The sequence below is a fragment of the Sinocyclocheilus rhinocerous genome, unplaced genomic scaffold (assembly GCF_001515625.1).
Source record: "Sinocyclocheilus rhinocerous isolate Xijiao unplaced genomic scaffold, SAMN03320098_v1.1 scaffold629, whole genome shotgun sequence".
NCBI classification, from domain to species: domain Eukaryota; kingdom Metazoa; phylum Chordata; class Actinopteri; order Cypriniformes; family Cyprinidae; genus Sinocyclocheilus; species Sinocyclocheilus rhinocerous.
Genome location: NW_015652278.1, coordinates 556,297 through 572,260, shown reverse-complemented (window position 1 = coordinate 572,260; position 15,964 = coordinate 556,297). Strand labels below are relative to the sequence as shown.

General features: G+C 40.0%; 2 protein-coding genes across 2 annotated transcripts in view; one reads left to right on the top strand and one right to left on the bottom strand.

The window, feature by feature from the left end:
- LOC107714317 (zinc finger protein ZFPM2-like) overlaps positions 1-12,895 on the top strand; it is a gene marked incomplete at its 5' end in the record, with an annotated part of 76,798 nt that extends 63,903 nt beyond the window's left edge. Inside the window, 3 exons of the mRNA XM_016520128.1 lie at positions 7,619-7,825; positions 8,758-8,982; positions 9,416-12,895. Coding sequence (XP_016375614.1) covers positions 7,619-7,825; positions 8,758-8,982; positions 9,416-11,889 — 2,906 coding nt within the window. The remainder of the gene's footprint in view (positions 1-7,618; positions 7,826-8,757; positions 8,983-9,415) is intronic.
- Positions 12,896-13,473: 578 nt separating this feature from the next.
- The window catches only part of LOC107714344 (uncharacterized), a 21,146-nt gene continuing 18,655 nt past the window's right edge, over positions 13,474-15,964 (bottom strand). The window contains exons 10-11 of the transcript XR_001636975.1: positions 13,917-14,013; positions 13,474-13,803 (exon numbers count right to left, since the gene is read on the bottom strand). The gene's annotated coding sequence lies outside the window, so the exon portion shown is untranslated. The remainder of the gene's footprint in view (positions 13,804-13,916; positions 14,014-15,964) is intronic.

The window sequence follows — 15,964 nt, the reverse complement described above, 5'->3', positions numbered from 1 at the left end:
ATCAAGTGATAAACCCTTATGATCAATAGAGAGACAGATGTCAGCTCCAGATGGCCGTGTGGCAGTACCTGGGGCAGTGGACAGGCCGTGCCAGGACGACAGCATGGCACTGTGCAAGGGCAGTAGTGTCCTCCCTCCGCACCAGCCGACAAACGCAATTAGATCCTTTAGCTGCTGACTGTTTATTTCAAACGCTCGAAGCGACGGTGGACGTAATTAGCTCACGCTTTGCGCAATTGTGGAATTACAGAAGGGTTGCAGGAGTTCGGGTTTCTCAGGAAGGATTGTAGGTGATGTCTTACTATGCCATTAGCATTACGAAATGCAGTTGCAAAAATAATTATTATTATTATTTAATTTGATTGGGTTCCTAAACAGATTATGATGATTATGATGATGATGATAAATATTTCTGTTGTTTTAACTCTAATTAAAAAATGAAGACATATATATATATATATATATATTACCATCGTAAATTACAATTGAACTGTAAAATTTATATTTTTATTATTATTATTATTAGTTTAGGAACCCAACCAAATTGAATAATTTATTAATAATAATTATTATTACAGTTATTGTTATTTTATTGTTGTTTTCATTCAAATTTAAAAATGAAGCCAGAAATGTATTACTGTAAATTACACTTGTACAATTATATTATACAGTTACACAAATTAATATTTGATCATTATAATGACAATCTTATTTTACACTACAAGTTATACATTTATATCTTACATTATGTCTTATAAACCATCAACCTTTAAACATTTTAAATCCTTGCGCTTTTATTTTGGCTGCCACGTTTCTCTTAAAACAAGCAGAGCATCTATACAGTTATTGAATTAAATAATGGCCTTTGGTTTGATAATTGCACTAACCTATATCACGATTATCGGGCGGCCCCATTTATTTATATTTAATTTTACATTGGATATAATTAATTATTCGCTTTTCATCAACACACTAACGCCCTGCAGTTCCCTCATGAACCCCCAGGGGTTCGCAAACCCCCATTTGGGAAACCCTGGTTTACTGTACAATTATTAAAAAGACACGCCTTATCCTCAAATGCCTCTTTTCCCAGAATGCACTTCCACTGTGAGACATCTTTGTCAGCTCTCCTCCTGCGATTTGTCCATGTCGCAGCGATCTGTCATCTTCCAAAATGGTTGACAGGTGCATCAATCTGGCTCAATCTCCCACGAAAAAAACGCCACTGCCAGACGGCCCGAGTCGAGGTTTCCAAAGAGGAGAACGAGCCATTTTTCCAGGCCGTGCATTTGCATGAGGGCAAGCATCCACGGGCCCATGTGGCACGGGGACGGAGCCATGTTGGAAGAGAGCGGTCCCGCTGGAGCCCGGCCGTTCACCGACCACAGCTGGGGGTCTGCTGCGCAGCTCAACACTACCGCTCCCTGCTGCCACAAAGGCGTGACGTCCCATTAATGCTGATGGTCAAGACGGGTGGCATGTGTGTGTCCCTCCCAGTGGGGGCCGCAGTAAACACATGTCGACTAGCCGCAACCAATACGCAGTAACCTGACGAAGTGAGCACTACTCTTGGTGAGAATGTTTGCTCAACACTCTCTTTTACTCTTGAGTATTTCAAATCTGCGTTCAAAATATTAACAAGATATTTCATGATGAGTGAGCTAATCTATGCCACTTCCCATGAAAAGTAGATCAAATTCTATTATTTTTTTCATGATGATGCATGTACAAAAAAATGTGTAATTTCAGGCCAAATGTATTTATTTTCCGCTGTGGGATGCTTGCTTTTCATCCATAAATGCTTTTGCACCATTCATGTGATGTGTAAACAGAGTTTGGGCTTGACGTTAAACTGATGAGCGGATGTGTTTTAATGCTAATTCTCATCACAGCTGTTGCTGTAAACACAGTAAATAAAAGCTTTTGTCAGTGTGATTCTCAAATCAGCAAATAAAAAGTACTTCTAAAGGGATTTGTCAAAATCAGCTTTTAATCATTAAATAAAGATCACAGTTTGACTATTATAAATCATTCAGTATTATAAACACATTTCTGTATTTGATCAGAGTTAGAAACCTAGTGTTTTGAGATTGAATTTGCAATGTTGAAAATAAATTTCACATTTCTTTTGTTCTGTCATTGCAGATACTAGAATTACTGTACTCTGCCATAGTCTGTACTGTACTGCATTTCACACCACAACATAGCAGTGTACTGTACTACACTACACAGTACTATACTCCATTACATTATTATAATGCATAAAATTTATACTTTATATGCTAATATGGCTACTGTCATTTGATTTACTCTCTTCCACAAATGTGTACAGTAATTCTCATGATGTCAGTCATGTATGCTTCTGAAAATACTGTAAAACAGTCACTACAAGACATGGTTGAAATGCTTACAAAACCCTGTCTTTTCAGGGAAACATGGAGGAGACAATTAGCTGTGTAACTGAGACTGGTCTAGTGTGGTTTTGGGGTGAGCAGAGAGAGCTCTGATAGGTCAGATCTGTATTACAGTATGGGAACAGTGCCCCCTTATGGCCATACACAGTGATTGTTGACATTGAGACAGAACATATCAGTCTGATGGCTTATCAGTAACAAGACTCTTTTAATAACTAAGGTTCAAACTGTAGGTGCATTCACATGTAGTTCAAAATTTGTGTTAGCAAAGCACAATATTTTATCGCTGTACTGAGTCTTAACCAGGCAAGGGTTATTTTTTTTAAGCCAGCATGAAATCCAACCCATTTTACTTCCATAATCTGATGTATTTCCAAGTGAAACACAAATGAACGAATGTAGGGAGGGAATTGATTTTATCCATTGGGAATTGATTGAATTAGAAATTATTGCGTGTGATAAATAAATGACAGTCATCATGACCAGGAACATGCTTTAAGAAAGAAAAACTGTTGTTTTGAGTAGCATTTTTCCCTTTTAATAACTAATTAAAAGATTTTGGGCAATGATTTTATTGGCATTTAGCACTGGCATTCCTCTGCTGTCCAATCTGAACAACCTGCAACCCATTTTTGGGTAGAGACCCACCATTTAAGAACTGCTCTTTACTTATTTTTGTATTATTATTATTATTATTATTATTATTAGCCTGTTGTTTATAATAAAGTTTTTTTTTTGAGGGGGGGGGGCTTTGCATGTAGTGAATGAATTACTGAATGTCTGAAGGTAAAGCCGCCCGATCTTTCCGGAAGGATGACATACAAGTTAAAGGGAGTCATTATAATCCGTAATTATGTCCCCACTGGATGCCTCGTTTGTAATGGGTTTTATTGGTTTTGTGTCACCACATAAACACATTTCATTACACCAAATACAAAAAATAATGTTCTTTTTTAGCAACGTCATATGACCCCTTTAAACATCAAATACACCTTTATTGACACAAAATATAAAGGATGCATTTGCCTTCTTTTGTCCCAGATTAATTTTTGGCAGTGTCATTTATGTGCTCCACACTGCCGTTACGGCCTCTGAGGCAGCCGTTTGTCTGGACAGATGGGAGATACAAACACGGATATGTTTAACTATGCATTTTACAGCAAACTATTAAAGTCTTTCACTGTTTACACATGCAAACATTCGAGTAGCTGTCCTCCGGCCAGTTCATTAGCCAACCCTTCTGTCAGCTTTTGCCACAAAAAGACAGAAAGAGAAAGCAAATGAGAGCTAGAAAGGCTTGTTTTGTGCTTTTACAACATGGTCGATCTTTTAAAGTGATCATTCAAAGTGCTCGTGCCCTGCGTTAGGCACCTCTGAGGGCTTCAGTCTGTGGCTCATCCTGGCGCGTTTGATTAGAACAGCACAGACTTACACATGTAATTGCATAATGCTGCACCCGCCTGTAATTCCTTTATGTGAACATTTTTAAGTAAGTGTTTAAAAGCATCATTAGTGCGAAAAAGGGGGGAGTTTGGGCTATGAGGACGAGCCCGCACTAGTGGATTCTATAGCATGAGATTGTATGAAAAGAAGTTTTTTTTTTAAAGTTATCTGGACTGTGTACAGGATACCGGGTTTTGATTGTTTTAATGAAGCAGCTGGCTTATTGTGTGTCCTTAATTCCTCCATTGTTTTTGGAATATGTCATAGTTCTTTATTCTTTTATCAGGTGCGCTGCAGGAGGACAGAGACAATAGGCTTCAGTGCGACTGCATTGGCCACGGCACAAAGGCCTTCTGCTGCAGACAGCTCACAGGCGAAAGCAGCACTGCGCTGGCTACGCTTTTCAGCCAGGGTCCCGTGTCTCCTGCGTGTGCACTCTCACTTTAGGGCCGCCCATCGACCTGTGTATTTCAGTGTGTGAACTTACAATGGCACAGACAGGAAGTCTCCATCTGAACTGTGGATGTTCCTTTAAGTTTGACTCTTTAACCCTGCAAGCACCTTGAGATGAGGAGGAGAATCGGTTGGAAATGTTTCTACACTAGTTTAATTTCAAAGAAGCTGGCCTGACCGTCCATACCTGCGAAGGGATTGAGCCAGCCTTTTGTTCATCACTGCATGAAGTTAGGCTTTGGTTGAGATAGAATATTGGCATATTACTCTTATTTGTTCTGCAGTATTTAGAAGACCATGCACTCTGCTGCCAAAAATGTGCAGTATACAGAATACAGTCCGTGTATCCCACAATGCAAAGCGCACAAGTTGAACATTTCCAGTGTGATGGTCAAACTGGAGGTCACATCATGCATTTTTTTTTTTTTTACTAGATTGGCAAAAGTTACGAATGTTTTAACAAATTTGATTAAAAATGCAAACCTTTTATTTCCAAGATGATAACTGGCAGCTGTGTTTTTTAACTGGTAGGTTGCAAGTATGTTCTGATTTATTATAAATCAATTCTGTATTCCTTTATGCATTTTAAAGGGGTCATGAGCTACCTTTTTTATTATTTTGTACAGCTCTCTGAGGTCCACTTATAGTGTTATCAAGATTTTTACATCAAAAAACATCATAATTTAGAAATAATAGGCTATTTTCAGTCCTGTTTTGACCCCCTCATCAGAACGCTCTGTTTGAATAGGAGTATTGGATTGTAGACTCGGAACCACTACTGCGATTGGCTAACAGTTGTATATGTTTGACAGCCTACATCCTTCATAGATGGACGCTGCTGTGATTTAGGTTAAAAACGCATAAATACTCAGTACATTATCAAACGATCTGTAATAACAGACAAAGCAATAGTGATCACGTAATAAAAACAGTTACTCACACTTGTGTGGTGCCACATTACTGTCAGATACAATATATTCAGCACAACATCGTCTTTTAGTTTCAATCTTTCTGAAAATCCTGCGTCGAATTGTGCCTTGTTTGTAAACGAATCCGCGATAAAAATGAAGTGAACAAAGGTCCGAGTTCTTACTGATGCGGTCTGGATCTTCAAATAAAGAAAAATAAAGTTCATCCACTCTTTCCTAATGTTGGGATCAGAAAGAAGGCAATGCAAAGACTGTGTTTTCCATAACTTGGCACTGCACAGCGTCTTGTTTTCTTCAGAGCATCTTTATCGTTTGATTTCTGTGTAGACCTGCGTTTGACACACTCGTTAGTTACACTACATGCGTGAATCGGTGGGCGGAGCTAAACAGGCAGTGATGTAGAAGCAGGTGTTGATGATCTTCTGCGGAGGCGGGGTTTAGCCACACTATTACACCATAAAGTGGCACATTCTACAACCTGTCGTTTTGGCAGATTGACTTCAATATAAGCAGTTTTTAAACTAAAAAAAAAGTTTTGAGTTCTGAAACTTACGGGATGTTTTTATAGTACAATTACCTCTTAAGATCAAGGGAATCAAGGGAATTTTGAGTTCTCAGTTCATGACCCCTTTAAAAAAAGTCATGACAATAATTTAGCATTTGCTGATATTTGTTGACATTATTAATAATTCTCAATTATTTAAGCATATTCTTATTTTGTATGAAACAATGTTTTTGTTGTTAACTGAAAATAAAACAAGTAATTAACAATTGTTTTTTTTAATGAACATGTAAAAAATCGTAAATGAAAATTATAGATGTTGCTTGGGCAACTAACTGAAATAAAATAAGTTGAAATTGGAGTACCAATTACTAAAAGTAAAACTGGAGTAAAAAATGACAGCTTAATAGAAATATAAAAAACTAATATAAATGAGAAAAGCACATAACAAAATTAACTTTAAAATGAAAACTTTAAATATAAAAAATAAAAGTTAATTCAAAATATTAATAAATACTGTAATATGATATAAATACTAAAATAACGCTTGTATGATACTGTATGTGATGTGTTGGATCGCCACTTAATGTCCAGTGTAGAATCTAGAACCTGAAGCAAAACGAGTAGAAAACCACTGCTGTAAACCATAACCATGCAACCGCAAAAACATCTACATCGGAGAAGGACATGACAGCAACACTACCTTATTTCTGTGCAGTCTCAAAGTTTGCCAGTGATCCGTTTTGACGCCACAACTCACAGGCCATCCCACAAAGCAGCAGCGATTGTGGCGCCCTTCATGCATCACATTTCTGCCTTTTGTTCTAGTGTAAGTAATGAGTTCTTCATGCAACTTCCAGCAGTACTCTTGAGCAGGCAGAGGTGACCTGCGCCCTCCTGCTGTTGCAGGTGACAGTTTTGATCTGCGCTGATGGCGATGGCAGTTTTTGTTATTTTAATTAGGAGATAAGGAACGAGAGAGCCTCTCCAGGCAGTGTGTGGTGTGTGACAGGATCCTGCTGATGAAGAGGACCCGTCTGAAGAGTGTCTCTCCCCGCTGCAGATTCACACATTGATAAGCTGCTCTTTCAGGCAGCAGTCGCACATTTCCAACTCTCAGAAGCTTTCGCAGTCAGTGCCTGTATTAGAAAGCCATTTTATTCTCTAACTTTCTTTTTATATATTTGATCTGATTGTATGTCTTTCACTTTTGGTCACCCCTTGAAAATAGAGTATTACAGTGATTATTTAATGATTTCATCCTAAGATTTCTCCTTAAATGTGTGCTAATTAGCATTTGCACAACTGCTTCTTTTTATTAGACAACTAGTTGTTCAGAAAAGTAGTTGAATAGTCGATCAGTCAAATGACTCACATTTGTAAATGACTCACACTGTGCAGTATCATTCTTTCAGACCTTTTTCATGAATTACATTCCCTTCCTATTTCTCTCCTTACCTTCCCAACAGCTGCTCTGAAAGTGCAGCTCATCTTCCTCTCTGAAGCTCCGTCAGTGTGTTTGCACATCTCTAACAGAGAGCTTTAATTAATTGTACAGCTTCCCTACTGAAACAATGTCCTAATTCTGCCATTTAGCATCTGCGTATCATAGTTTGATGTTATCTCGGAAGCCAGATTTTTTTTGTAGTCATATTTAAAACATTAATCTCTTGAATGGCAAATGAAGTGCGGCTGAAATCCTTCCGTGTGCAAAGATAAATGCAATCTGAGCTTAAACCCTTCCACTGGCTTTCATCTAAAAATGATCAAACCTCTACATATTTAAATCAGTCTGTACATGTGAAACTTTTGCATACATTTTAACCTTAAGTGTCTAAATGCAGCAGTGATAATGTGTGGTTTCTTCTGTCATACAGGTGGTCAGTTGTGGTGTACCACAACCAAGAACATGATGGAAGGCGACGAGCTGGTGGCATTCGCAGTGGACTTTGACTCTCGATTGCAGGTGGTCAATCACATGTCTCTCGGTGAGGGCATGTACCCAGCACGTCTTCTGGACACCATCCAGCTCCTGCCCCAGCAAGCTGCCATGGCCTCCATATTACCTACAGCTATAGTCAACAGTAAGCCCTGTTTCTGTGTACACACAAACTTAATAACTGTCCACGGGCATCATAAACATGCATGCAGCAAATCAAAACTAATAACTGTCAACATACTTTTACAATGAAGCCATACGGTTGAGTCTCGCCGTAAAACTTGGCCACAATATTGCTGCATATGGGGTCTCACCTGTTCCCGTAGCTGCACCGTTGAGCTTTCCAACCAATCATTTGAGCCAGTTCAGAACGTGTTACACACACACGTATTACACTGAAAACATAGTATGCTGTATAGTTATTCACAGATTAACCTCTGCTTGGGGGAATGTGATGTTCTGCCCCTCAGTTTAGGGGTACAGTAAACATATCTGGACTCTGACCAACCTTGTAATTGCAAAATTTGAGCCATCTGCCAAATGCTTTGTTTGTTGACTTTATCAAGGAAGTCTAGAGTTCAGCTTGACACAGAGGATGCTGTTAGCAGATGGTGCAACGTTTTCATTTGCCCTTGAGGAAAGGGCACAAGCCTACTGGAATCATCTCTGTTGCCATGCAACATCACAGCAGAATTGTCATTTAAAACTCTTATTTGAGCCGTGCATGTGAACTGATCATTCAGACGTCCCAAACACTCCTAATGCCTCTTCTGATATATCCCCTATAAGGAATGGATCTGTAAAGAATTGCACGAATCCTCTTAGCAATTCCATAGCCAAATTATGATCATTTCAATCATGAATAAATTTCATGAAGACATTTTTTAAGTCTTTTTTAGAGACAACATAAATTCTCCTGTCCAGCAAAAATGCATTCATGATGCAATTTCATTCAAAATACTACTGATAAAACTCAAAAAAGTGTCAAATTAAACACTTCATCTGAGTTCAACTCAGCAAAACTGTTTGGAGCAGTGTTTGTAGTTTTGCCTTCATGTGTTTGTCTCTGTGTTTCAGAGGACATCTTCCCCTGTAAAGCATGTGGGATATGGTACAGGAGTGAGAGGAACCTTCAGGCCCACCTGATGTATTACTGCAGTGGGCGGCAGAGGGACCCTGATAACGTCTCTGAAGAGACTGACAGCAATTCCCACCAAACTCCCAGTACCTGCCCTTTCCCACAATGCAACAAGAGCTTCAGCAACCCTCGTGCTCTGGAGATGCACTTGAGCTCACACAGTGGTGAGTAGGCTGGTATCATAAGTACAATGCATTTTGACAGTTACAAAAAACTTTTTTTTTTTTAAATTCTCACAATCATTGCACATTAAAGTATTTGATCAAAATAAATAAATACATATACTTATATAATAAATGCATATTAAAACTAAATGTATAAAAAAATTAATACAGTTTATTTCACTGTATGGCTGTTCAGTCTGCAACAGCCAAACGTCTGCCATTATGTTAATATTAAAATAAACTGAAATTCTATATTTGCTTGTGAAGGAAACAAGAAATACATTTTAGCAAATAATCACAGTTAGATCAAATAATCACAATCAGGCAGTAATATGTGTCTAGGAAATAGACATCCAAAATGCTACATGCAGACACAATGTAAAATTAGTGGAAATACAAGACTAACAAAAACTGTCTCTTTTCTTTCTCACAGGTTTTAAAATGGAGGAGTCTCTTCCCCCTGGCACCAGCTTGAAATGCACAATCTGTAACTTCACAGCAGATTCACTCCTTACATTCCAGCACCACATCCTTTCACACCTGTCACAGGCAGCCTTCAGATGCAATCACTGCCACATCAGTTTCCAGAACCATAGGGAACTGCTGCAGCATCAAGACTTACACGGACACACTGGGAAGATTCACAGGGAGAGCGACAGCGAGAACTCCCCAAGAGGAGGAGAGGAAATCTTACAGGCAGTACGAGCAGAACTGTCAGGCAGGAAGGATGTGGTTATGCAAAGTCCCAAGAGCACACCTAACAAGGCCAACAGTCCTGATGGAGAACTCGAAAGACCTGAGAAAAAAACTATCCTTGGACTGCAGAAGGGAGAAAGTCACCCAGGAAGCAAGGCTAGTTTCTCTTACACCAGAATCAAGTCAGAACCCTCTAGTCCACGGCTAGCTTCCTCACCGGTCCAGCACAACATGGGACCAACCTTCCCCATGGGTCCATTCTTGTCACAGTTTGCTTTCTCCCAGGACATTTCTGTGGTACCACAAGCATCTGAGATTCTAGCGAAAATGTCAGAGCTGGTGCATCGCAGGCTACGCCATGGAGGGAACAGCTACCCTCCTGTCATCTACAGTCCTCTCATGCCCAAAGGAGCGACCTGCTTTGAATGCAACATCACCTTCAATAATCTAGATAACTACTTAGTTCACAAGAAGCACTACTGCAACAGTCGCTGGCAGCACATGGCAAAGTCTCCGGATTTTTCCAGTGTTCCGGACAAGGTGTCCGATGCCATAAGTCCAAACAGTGGCCACACTTCGGTCGGTATGCTTCCTGGATGCCTTCCATCAGAGACCGACAGTCATCTCGTGACAACAACTTGCTTGAATTCGTCTGTTTTGGATATTATGAACGCTGGTGGGAAAGTGCCTGAAAAAGACCTTCCTGGGCAAGTAAAGAAGGTTACTACACCAACAGGAGTTGAGGAAAGGCTTGGCGGAAAACAGTCTGAGGTGAAGAGTCCCAGCACGTCTTTGGTGGACGGTGAGAATGACCCAAACAAGACCATCTGTGAAGCATGCAACATCACCTTCAGCCGGCATGAAACGTACATGGTTCACAAGCAGTACTATTGTGCCACTCGCCATGACCCACCCATGAAACGCATGTCCATGAAGGTGCCCGCCATGCAGCGGACCATGAGAACGCGCAAGCGGAGGAAGATGTACGAGATGTGTCTGCCTGACCAAGAGCAACGGCAGCCCATGGGGCCACAGCCGGGATTCTTGGGTATGCCCACTCTAGGAAATCCCTGTACATCCCAGGAAACGGTAGAAAATCTGGCTGACCGCTTCCATCCACGATGTGACATCTTTCCAAGCCTTGTCCCGAAACACTTAGATGCTTCCCTTACTGTCTCCAAGCCTATCCTTGCCCCCAAAGGTAACACTATTGCAGACCCACAGGAACTAGATGCTCCGATGGATCTCAGCAAAAAGTGCTCACCTCTTCCTGACAAGTCGTGCAACTCCCCCAAAAGACTCTTGGACTATCACGAATGTACCGTGTGCAAGATCGGTTTTAACAAAGTGGAGAATTACCTAGCCCATAAACAGAACTTTTGCCCTGTCACAGCTGCTCAGCATGGTGAGATCGGCAGTCTGGAGCAGCCAATGTTCCCGGGCGTGAAGAGCGAAGGCAATAACTCGGATGACATCTATGACAAGAGTTCTGTGAAATGTGAGAAAAACGGTGGCAACAAGTTGATGGTGCAGAACGGAGGCATGTTCCCACCACACCTTGGGCCGGCACCGGATCTGAAAGCTTTCGGTGATGCACTGCTCATGACTTCGAAAGATGAGAACAAGAGCATATTTTTGCCTCACTGTCTCTATCCTGGAGCAATAAAGAAAGTGAAAGGTACAGAGCAAATATCGCCATATTTCGGGATAAAAAGTGGCGACTACATGGCAGGGAGTCTCGTAATGCAGGGTGAGGTGGCCGAACAGGAGCAAAGCAGTAATGGTGCAGGTGAGACGGGCACAGAACCACCTGCGGCCAATGGCTGTCCCCATCCCAGCAAGGAGCCGCTGCCCCTACTGCCCAAAAACAGGGGCATGGTGATTGTCAACGGTGGTCATAAAGAGGATCGCCAGACACCAGCAACTCCCCAGCAAGAGAATCAGCCTCACAACACCTCATCACCAGAGGAACAAACATCTCCCACGTGGGGAGCCGAGAACCCTCCCGACCCAAACGAGAATGTATCGCCAACTTCTAAATCACCCATGGAGGAATCCGCACCTGCCGGAAAAGGCATAAATGGTTCGGCGCCACCAGCAGGCAGTGGGAAGTATTGCCGCCTCTGTGACATCCAGTTCAATAACTTGTCAAACTTTATCACTCACAAGAAGTTTTACTGCTCGTCACATGCCGCCGAGCATGTGAAATGAAATTCGCTCTTCTCCCCTCATCTTTTTTTTGGTACACGGTTGTGTCTGAAATAGTGCATCGTGCAGTTTTATATACTGCTTGTGGACAATCAAGAGAGGCTTCTACTTTCGTTATTTTGAAGACTTAATGCAAAATGATGAAAAAAAAATCCAAGTGTAATATTGGTGCCACTTTCACCTTTTATTTATTTTACAATCAGTATTAATAGGAGTAGTGCTCTTAATTTAAATTCAAAGAAAGTTTATATCAGAGTTGTTTGTAATGTTAATGTACAGTCATTCTTGTGTAGCAGACATATTGTTTACAATGTATGTTAGGTTCAAGGAGACAATAGGCACAGGATAAAAAACTGAAATGCGTTTTAGACCCAACAATAGCTACTGGAGCACTTGTGTATTCTTATTTGCTGGTACAGTTTTTTGTATATGTCAAAATGTCACTTGCAGTATGATTCTCTTGACTTCAGCCTTAAAACATTTTAGAGGGATAACCAGGCACAACGCTGCAGCTCATGTTTTGGCATATACTGTACACATGGCTTTGCATATATATGTTGCTGTTTGTCTTTTCTTCGACTCAGAAGTGGATGTTTAAATGAGGATGGCAGCATTCTTGTATAGTACTTGTATTTCTGTTTGCTGATACACCTTGTTCTCCCTTTTTAAAAATTTGCTCTCAGCGCAATACTTTGTAAGAAAAAAAACAAGGAAAAAAAGGGGGGTGGGAACATTACGGAAAACAGTATTATAAAGGGGGAAGAGCAGCTATTTCTTACTCCTGATAAAAAAATTAAATTGTACTGTTTTGATGGGTGGGACGAGACAAGGGAATACTGTAAAAATTATCATTCCAATGTCCTTATGTAAGAAAAATATTTCTTAAAGATGTTGTTGCTATGCATGTATATGGATGGAATAAAATTCCAGATCTGTTGGAAATTTTTATTTTGATGTGGTGTCAATTAAACTTCAATCCTCAGGATAAACAGACCATGTTATTGTCTTCTTTCAGGATGTCTAATGGAAACATTTCCAGGTCTCATCAAAAGGGGAAATCTACGTGTGTGTGTGTGTGTATAGGGAGAGAGTTTTAGGTTTGTTTTACCAAAACAATTTTTGTTATTTTAAAAAATGCAACTTTGTTAAAAAAAAGTCCTCGTTTTTCAAGGAAAATATAATTTCTATTTTTTTATATATATATATATATATATGGCAAAAACAGCAAACCATAAAATGTCCATGCCAAATACTGGCGTTAGTAATACTTTTGTGCATAAGTTCAACAAGGAGTGGAGCTTGCACACACAATGATAGATTTCTTACAAAAAAAATTCATTTAGAGATCAGTAAATAAAATTAGAATAGAATTAGGTCAACTATTGTCTGTTATGACAGAATTTTTTGCACCTTTTTGGCCTCTAAATAAAGTACTGTTCATAAGAAATCTGACTGACAAATATGACTTCTTGACAGGTTTCATTAAATTCAAATTAAATTTAATTGCATTAATAAAAAGGCATTTTGACCAGAAAAATGTACAGTTAAATGCAGTTAAATAATGTCTTCAGCAGATAACCAAAATGTACAATTCCTCAACAAACTACACAGATTTCTGTTTCCTTTGTAAGCAGAAATATGAAGCTGTTATTTGGCCTCTTGCATCACTGAAGAGAGTATGTGACAGCTGCAGGGAAGTAGCTGTTATTGATCTGTTGTTATTAGAGAGGCTGCATTTTCGGAAGCATCTCACTGCCTCTGTTGGTTGGACTGCCTTTGTGAAACGAGCTTATGCAAATGTTTGATAAGCAAGGATGGATTTTTGTAGATCATGTGACGATCTGCCCCACGAATCTGAATGTGATTGGCATTGGGATAAGAGCGCTCCAAAAACTTCCTCTGAAGTTCAGCAACCACCTGACGTAGAGAGATGACAGTTAATGCGACGTTCAGCAAAGGATTTGCCTCTGATTAAAACTAACTAAAGTTCAGAAGTGAAGGCAGAAAGTGGGACTGTGAAAGACACTCACTTGGTTGAGATCTGAAGAAAGCTGATCATCAAAGGATTCCCCAGTGATCACATGCACAGATGTCTTGCTAGAGAGAGGCTTATATCTGGAGATCTCCCTGAAAAAGTCAAGGACATTCAAACAGCAGCGTAAATGAAGGCAATTCACACTTCACGCTAGAGATTCTTCCCACTGGTCGCGCTGGTCACCATTTTTTAAAATTAATTAATTCCAATATTTACTATCTATCAGGCTTTCTGCGGTAGTCTGTGTTACCGGTATTACCCGGTGTTTGGCCATACACCGAATACATTACTTGCCAGTGGCGGCTGGTGGAAACCAGACGCTGATTGGACTATATATCCAGAGACAGAAAAGTCTAGAACAGTGACGGCAGTAGTTGAATGTGATAGAAAAAAATCCCTCCCTTTCACACTTTGGTTGTGCATCGCCCTACTGCCCGCCTAATGGAGAAACCGCCCCTGTTACTTTCCCAGCGCGGTATCGCCCCCACTGTCGTTTTGCTTTTTAAAATAAGTAAAAATTTAGTTCAGTTGGACAACAGATGCTACAGTTGTAAACTGTAAGCGTGTGCTCTGCTCCATACAGCGCACCCTGCAGAGCCGCAGCAGTGAAGCAGGAGTCGGATTTCACTCATCACCTGGGGCCGGTTGCATAAACTGCTTAGACAAAGTTAATCATCTAATTTCTTTTCTTCAAGGCATAGTCATAACTTTTAGATTGATCTAATGTGAATCCAAAAAGTAAGACTGATTACCCCCTGGCTAACTGCTGGTTGGTCAAACTAAGTTTGTAAGTCACAGTCTTAACATAGTTTTTATCTTTATGCAACTGGCCCCTGAAGAGAGTGAGAGAGGCACTTCAGTGTGAGTGGCAAAAATGACGAGGAAACGATGGCGGATGGAGGATTTGGTTTTCAAGCAAAATGTAAAAGTAAATTAAAAGACCACTTCTTAGACCAGAGAAGGTGAACGTTGGTTTTTGTCAATAAATGTTATATGTGCTAGTTTATCATTGTACTGTTTTATTGATGTTGTGCTTTTCATTAAGAATAATAAAGAATCCATCTATCAAGCATTCGTTTTAGTCTTAAAAAGTGAAAGGTGCATAGATGTAAGAGCAACAGACAATTATATTTTCTTGTAAAACGTGACACCAAGATTGAGAATTCGAAAGTGAAAGCATCCAAGAAGTGCCTTTTCTTTCTCCTTTGCTCACTCGGTTCCTCCCTGTCCGCACCTGTGCTCTCATCATCTCGACTTAATTCCTACATTTCCTTAAGTCATAATTTGTGCGTTTCATCATCAGCGCACCATGCGTGTGTACGTGGACAATAATGCAAGTGCAGCTGCGCAGACACCGACTGAGTGCGTGACGACGCTATAAGCCCAGAATATGAACAGAAAGTGCTAAATTGCACGTCAAGCATTTTCCTCTCATAGAAGACGTAAAAGAAAACGCTTAATGCGGCTTAATGAAGACGGTGATAAAAAAAGACCAAATATGCTATAGAAATGATTAAAAACATATACTGTGTGCATTCAAGCAGATGAGCCCAAATTATGAACTGAATTGCACGAAACACGTTTTGCACGTTTTCCCCCGAGCTGGCTTAATATAAGATAACACAGTGATATAAAAAGCCCAAATTGTATGTTTTATTAAAAATATATGTACAGACAAGCAATCTATTAAGCCACAGTTTTCTTTATAATGTTTTTTTCTACGGGGGATAAAACACGTGAAACTTTGCACATTCCGTTCATATTCTGGGCTAATTTCTGTGCTGCGTAATATATTTTATTAATATACCAGATTTGGTCTTTTTATATCGCCGTCTTCGTCCATTAAACGTTTTCTATAGGGGAGAAAATAACTTAACATGCACTAGCGCAGAGTTTCCCAACCGGGGTGCCGTCTGTCGAGAGCAGGGGTGCCATGTAAAAAATCATTTTTTAATATTTTTAAATTGCTAAAATGTTCAAAAAAGCATCTATTATATAATATCCATTTCTGATGTCGCCAATAATTAGAGATGCACCGAAATT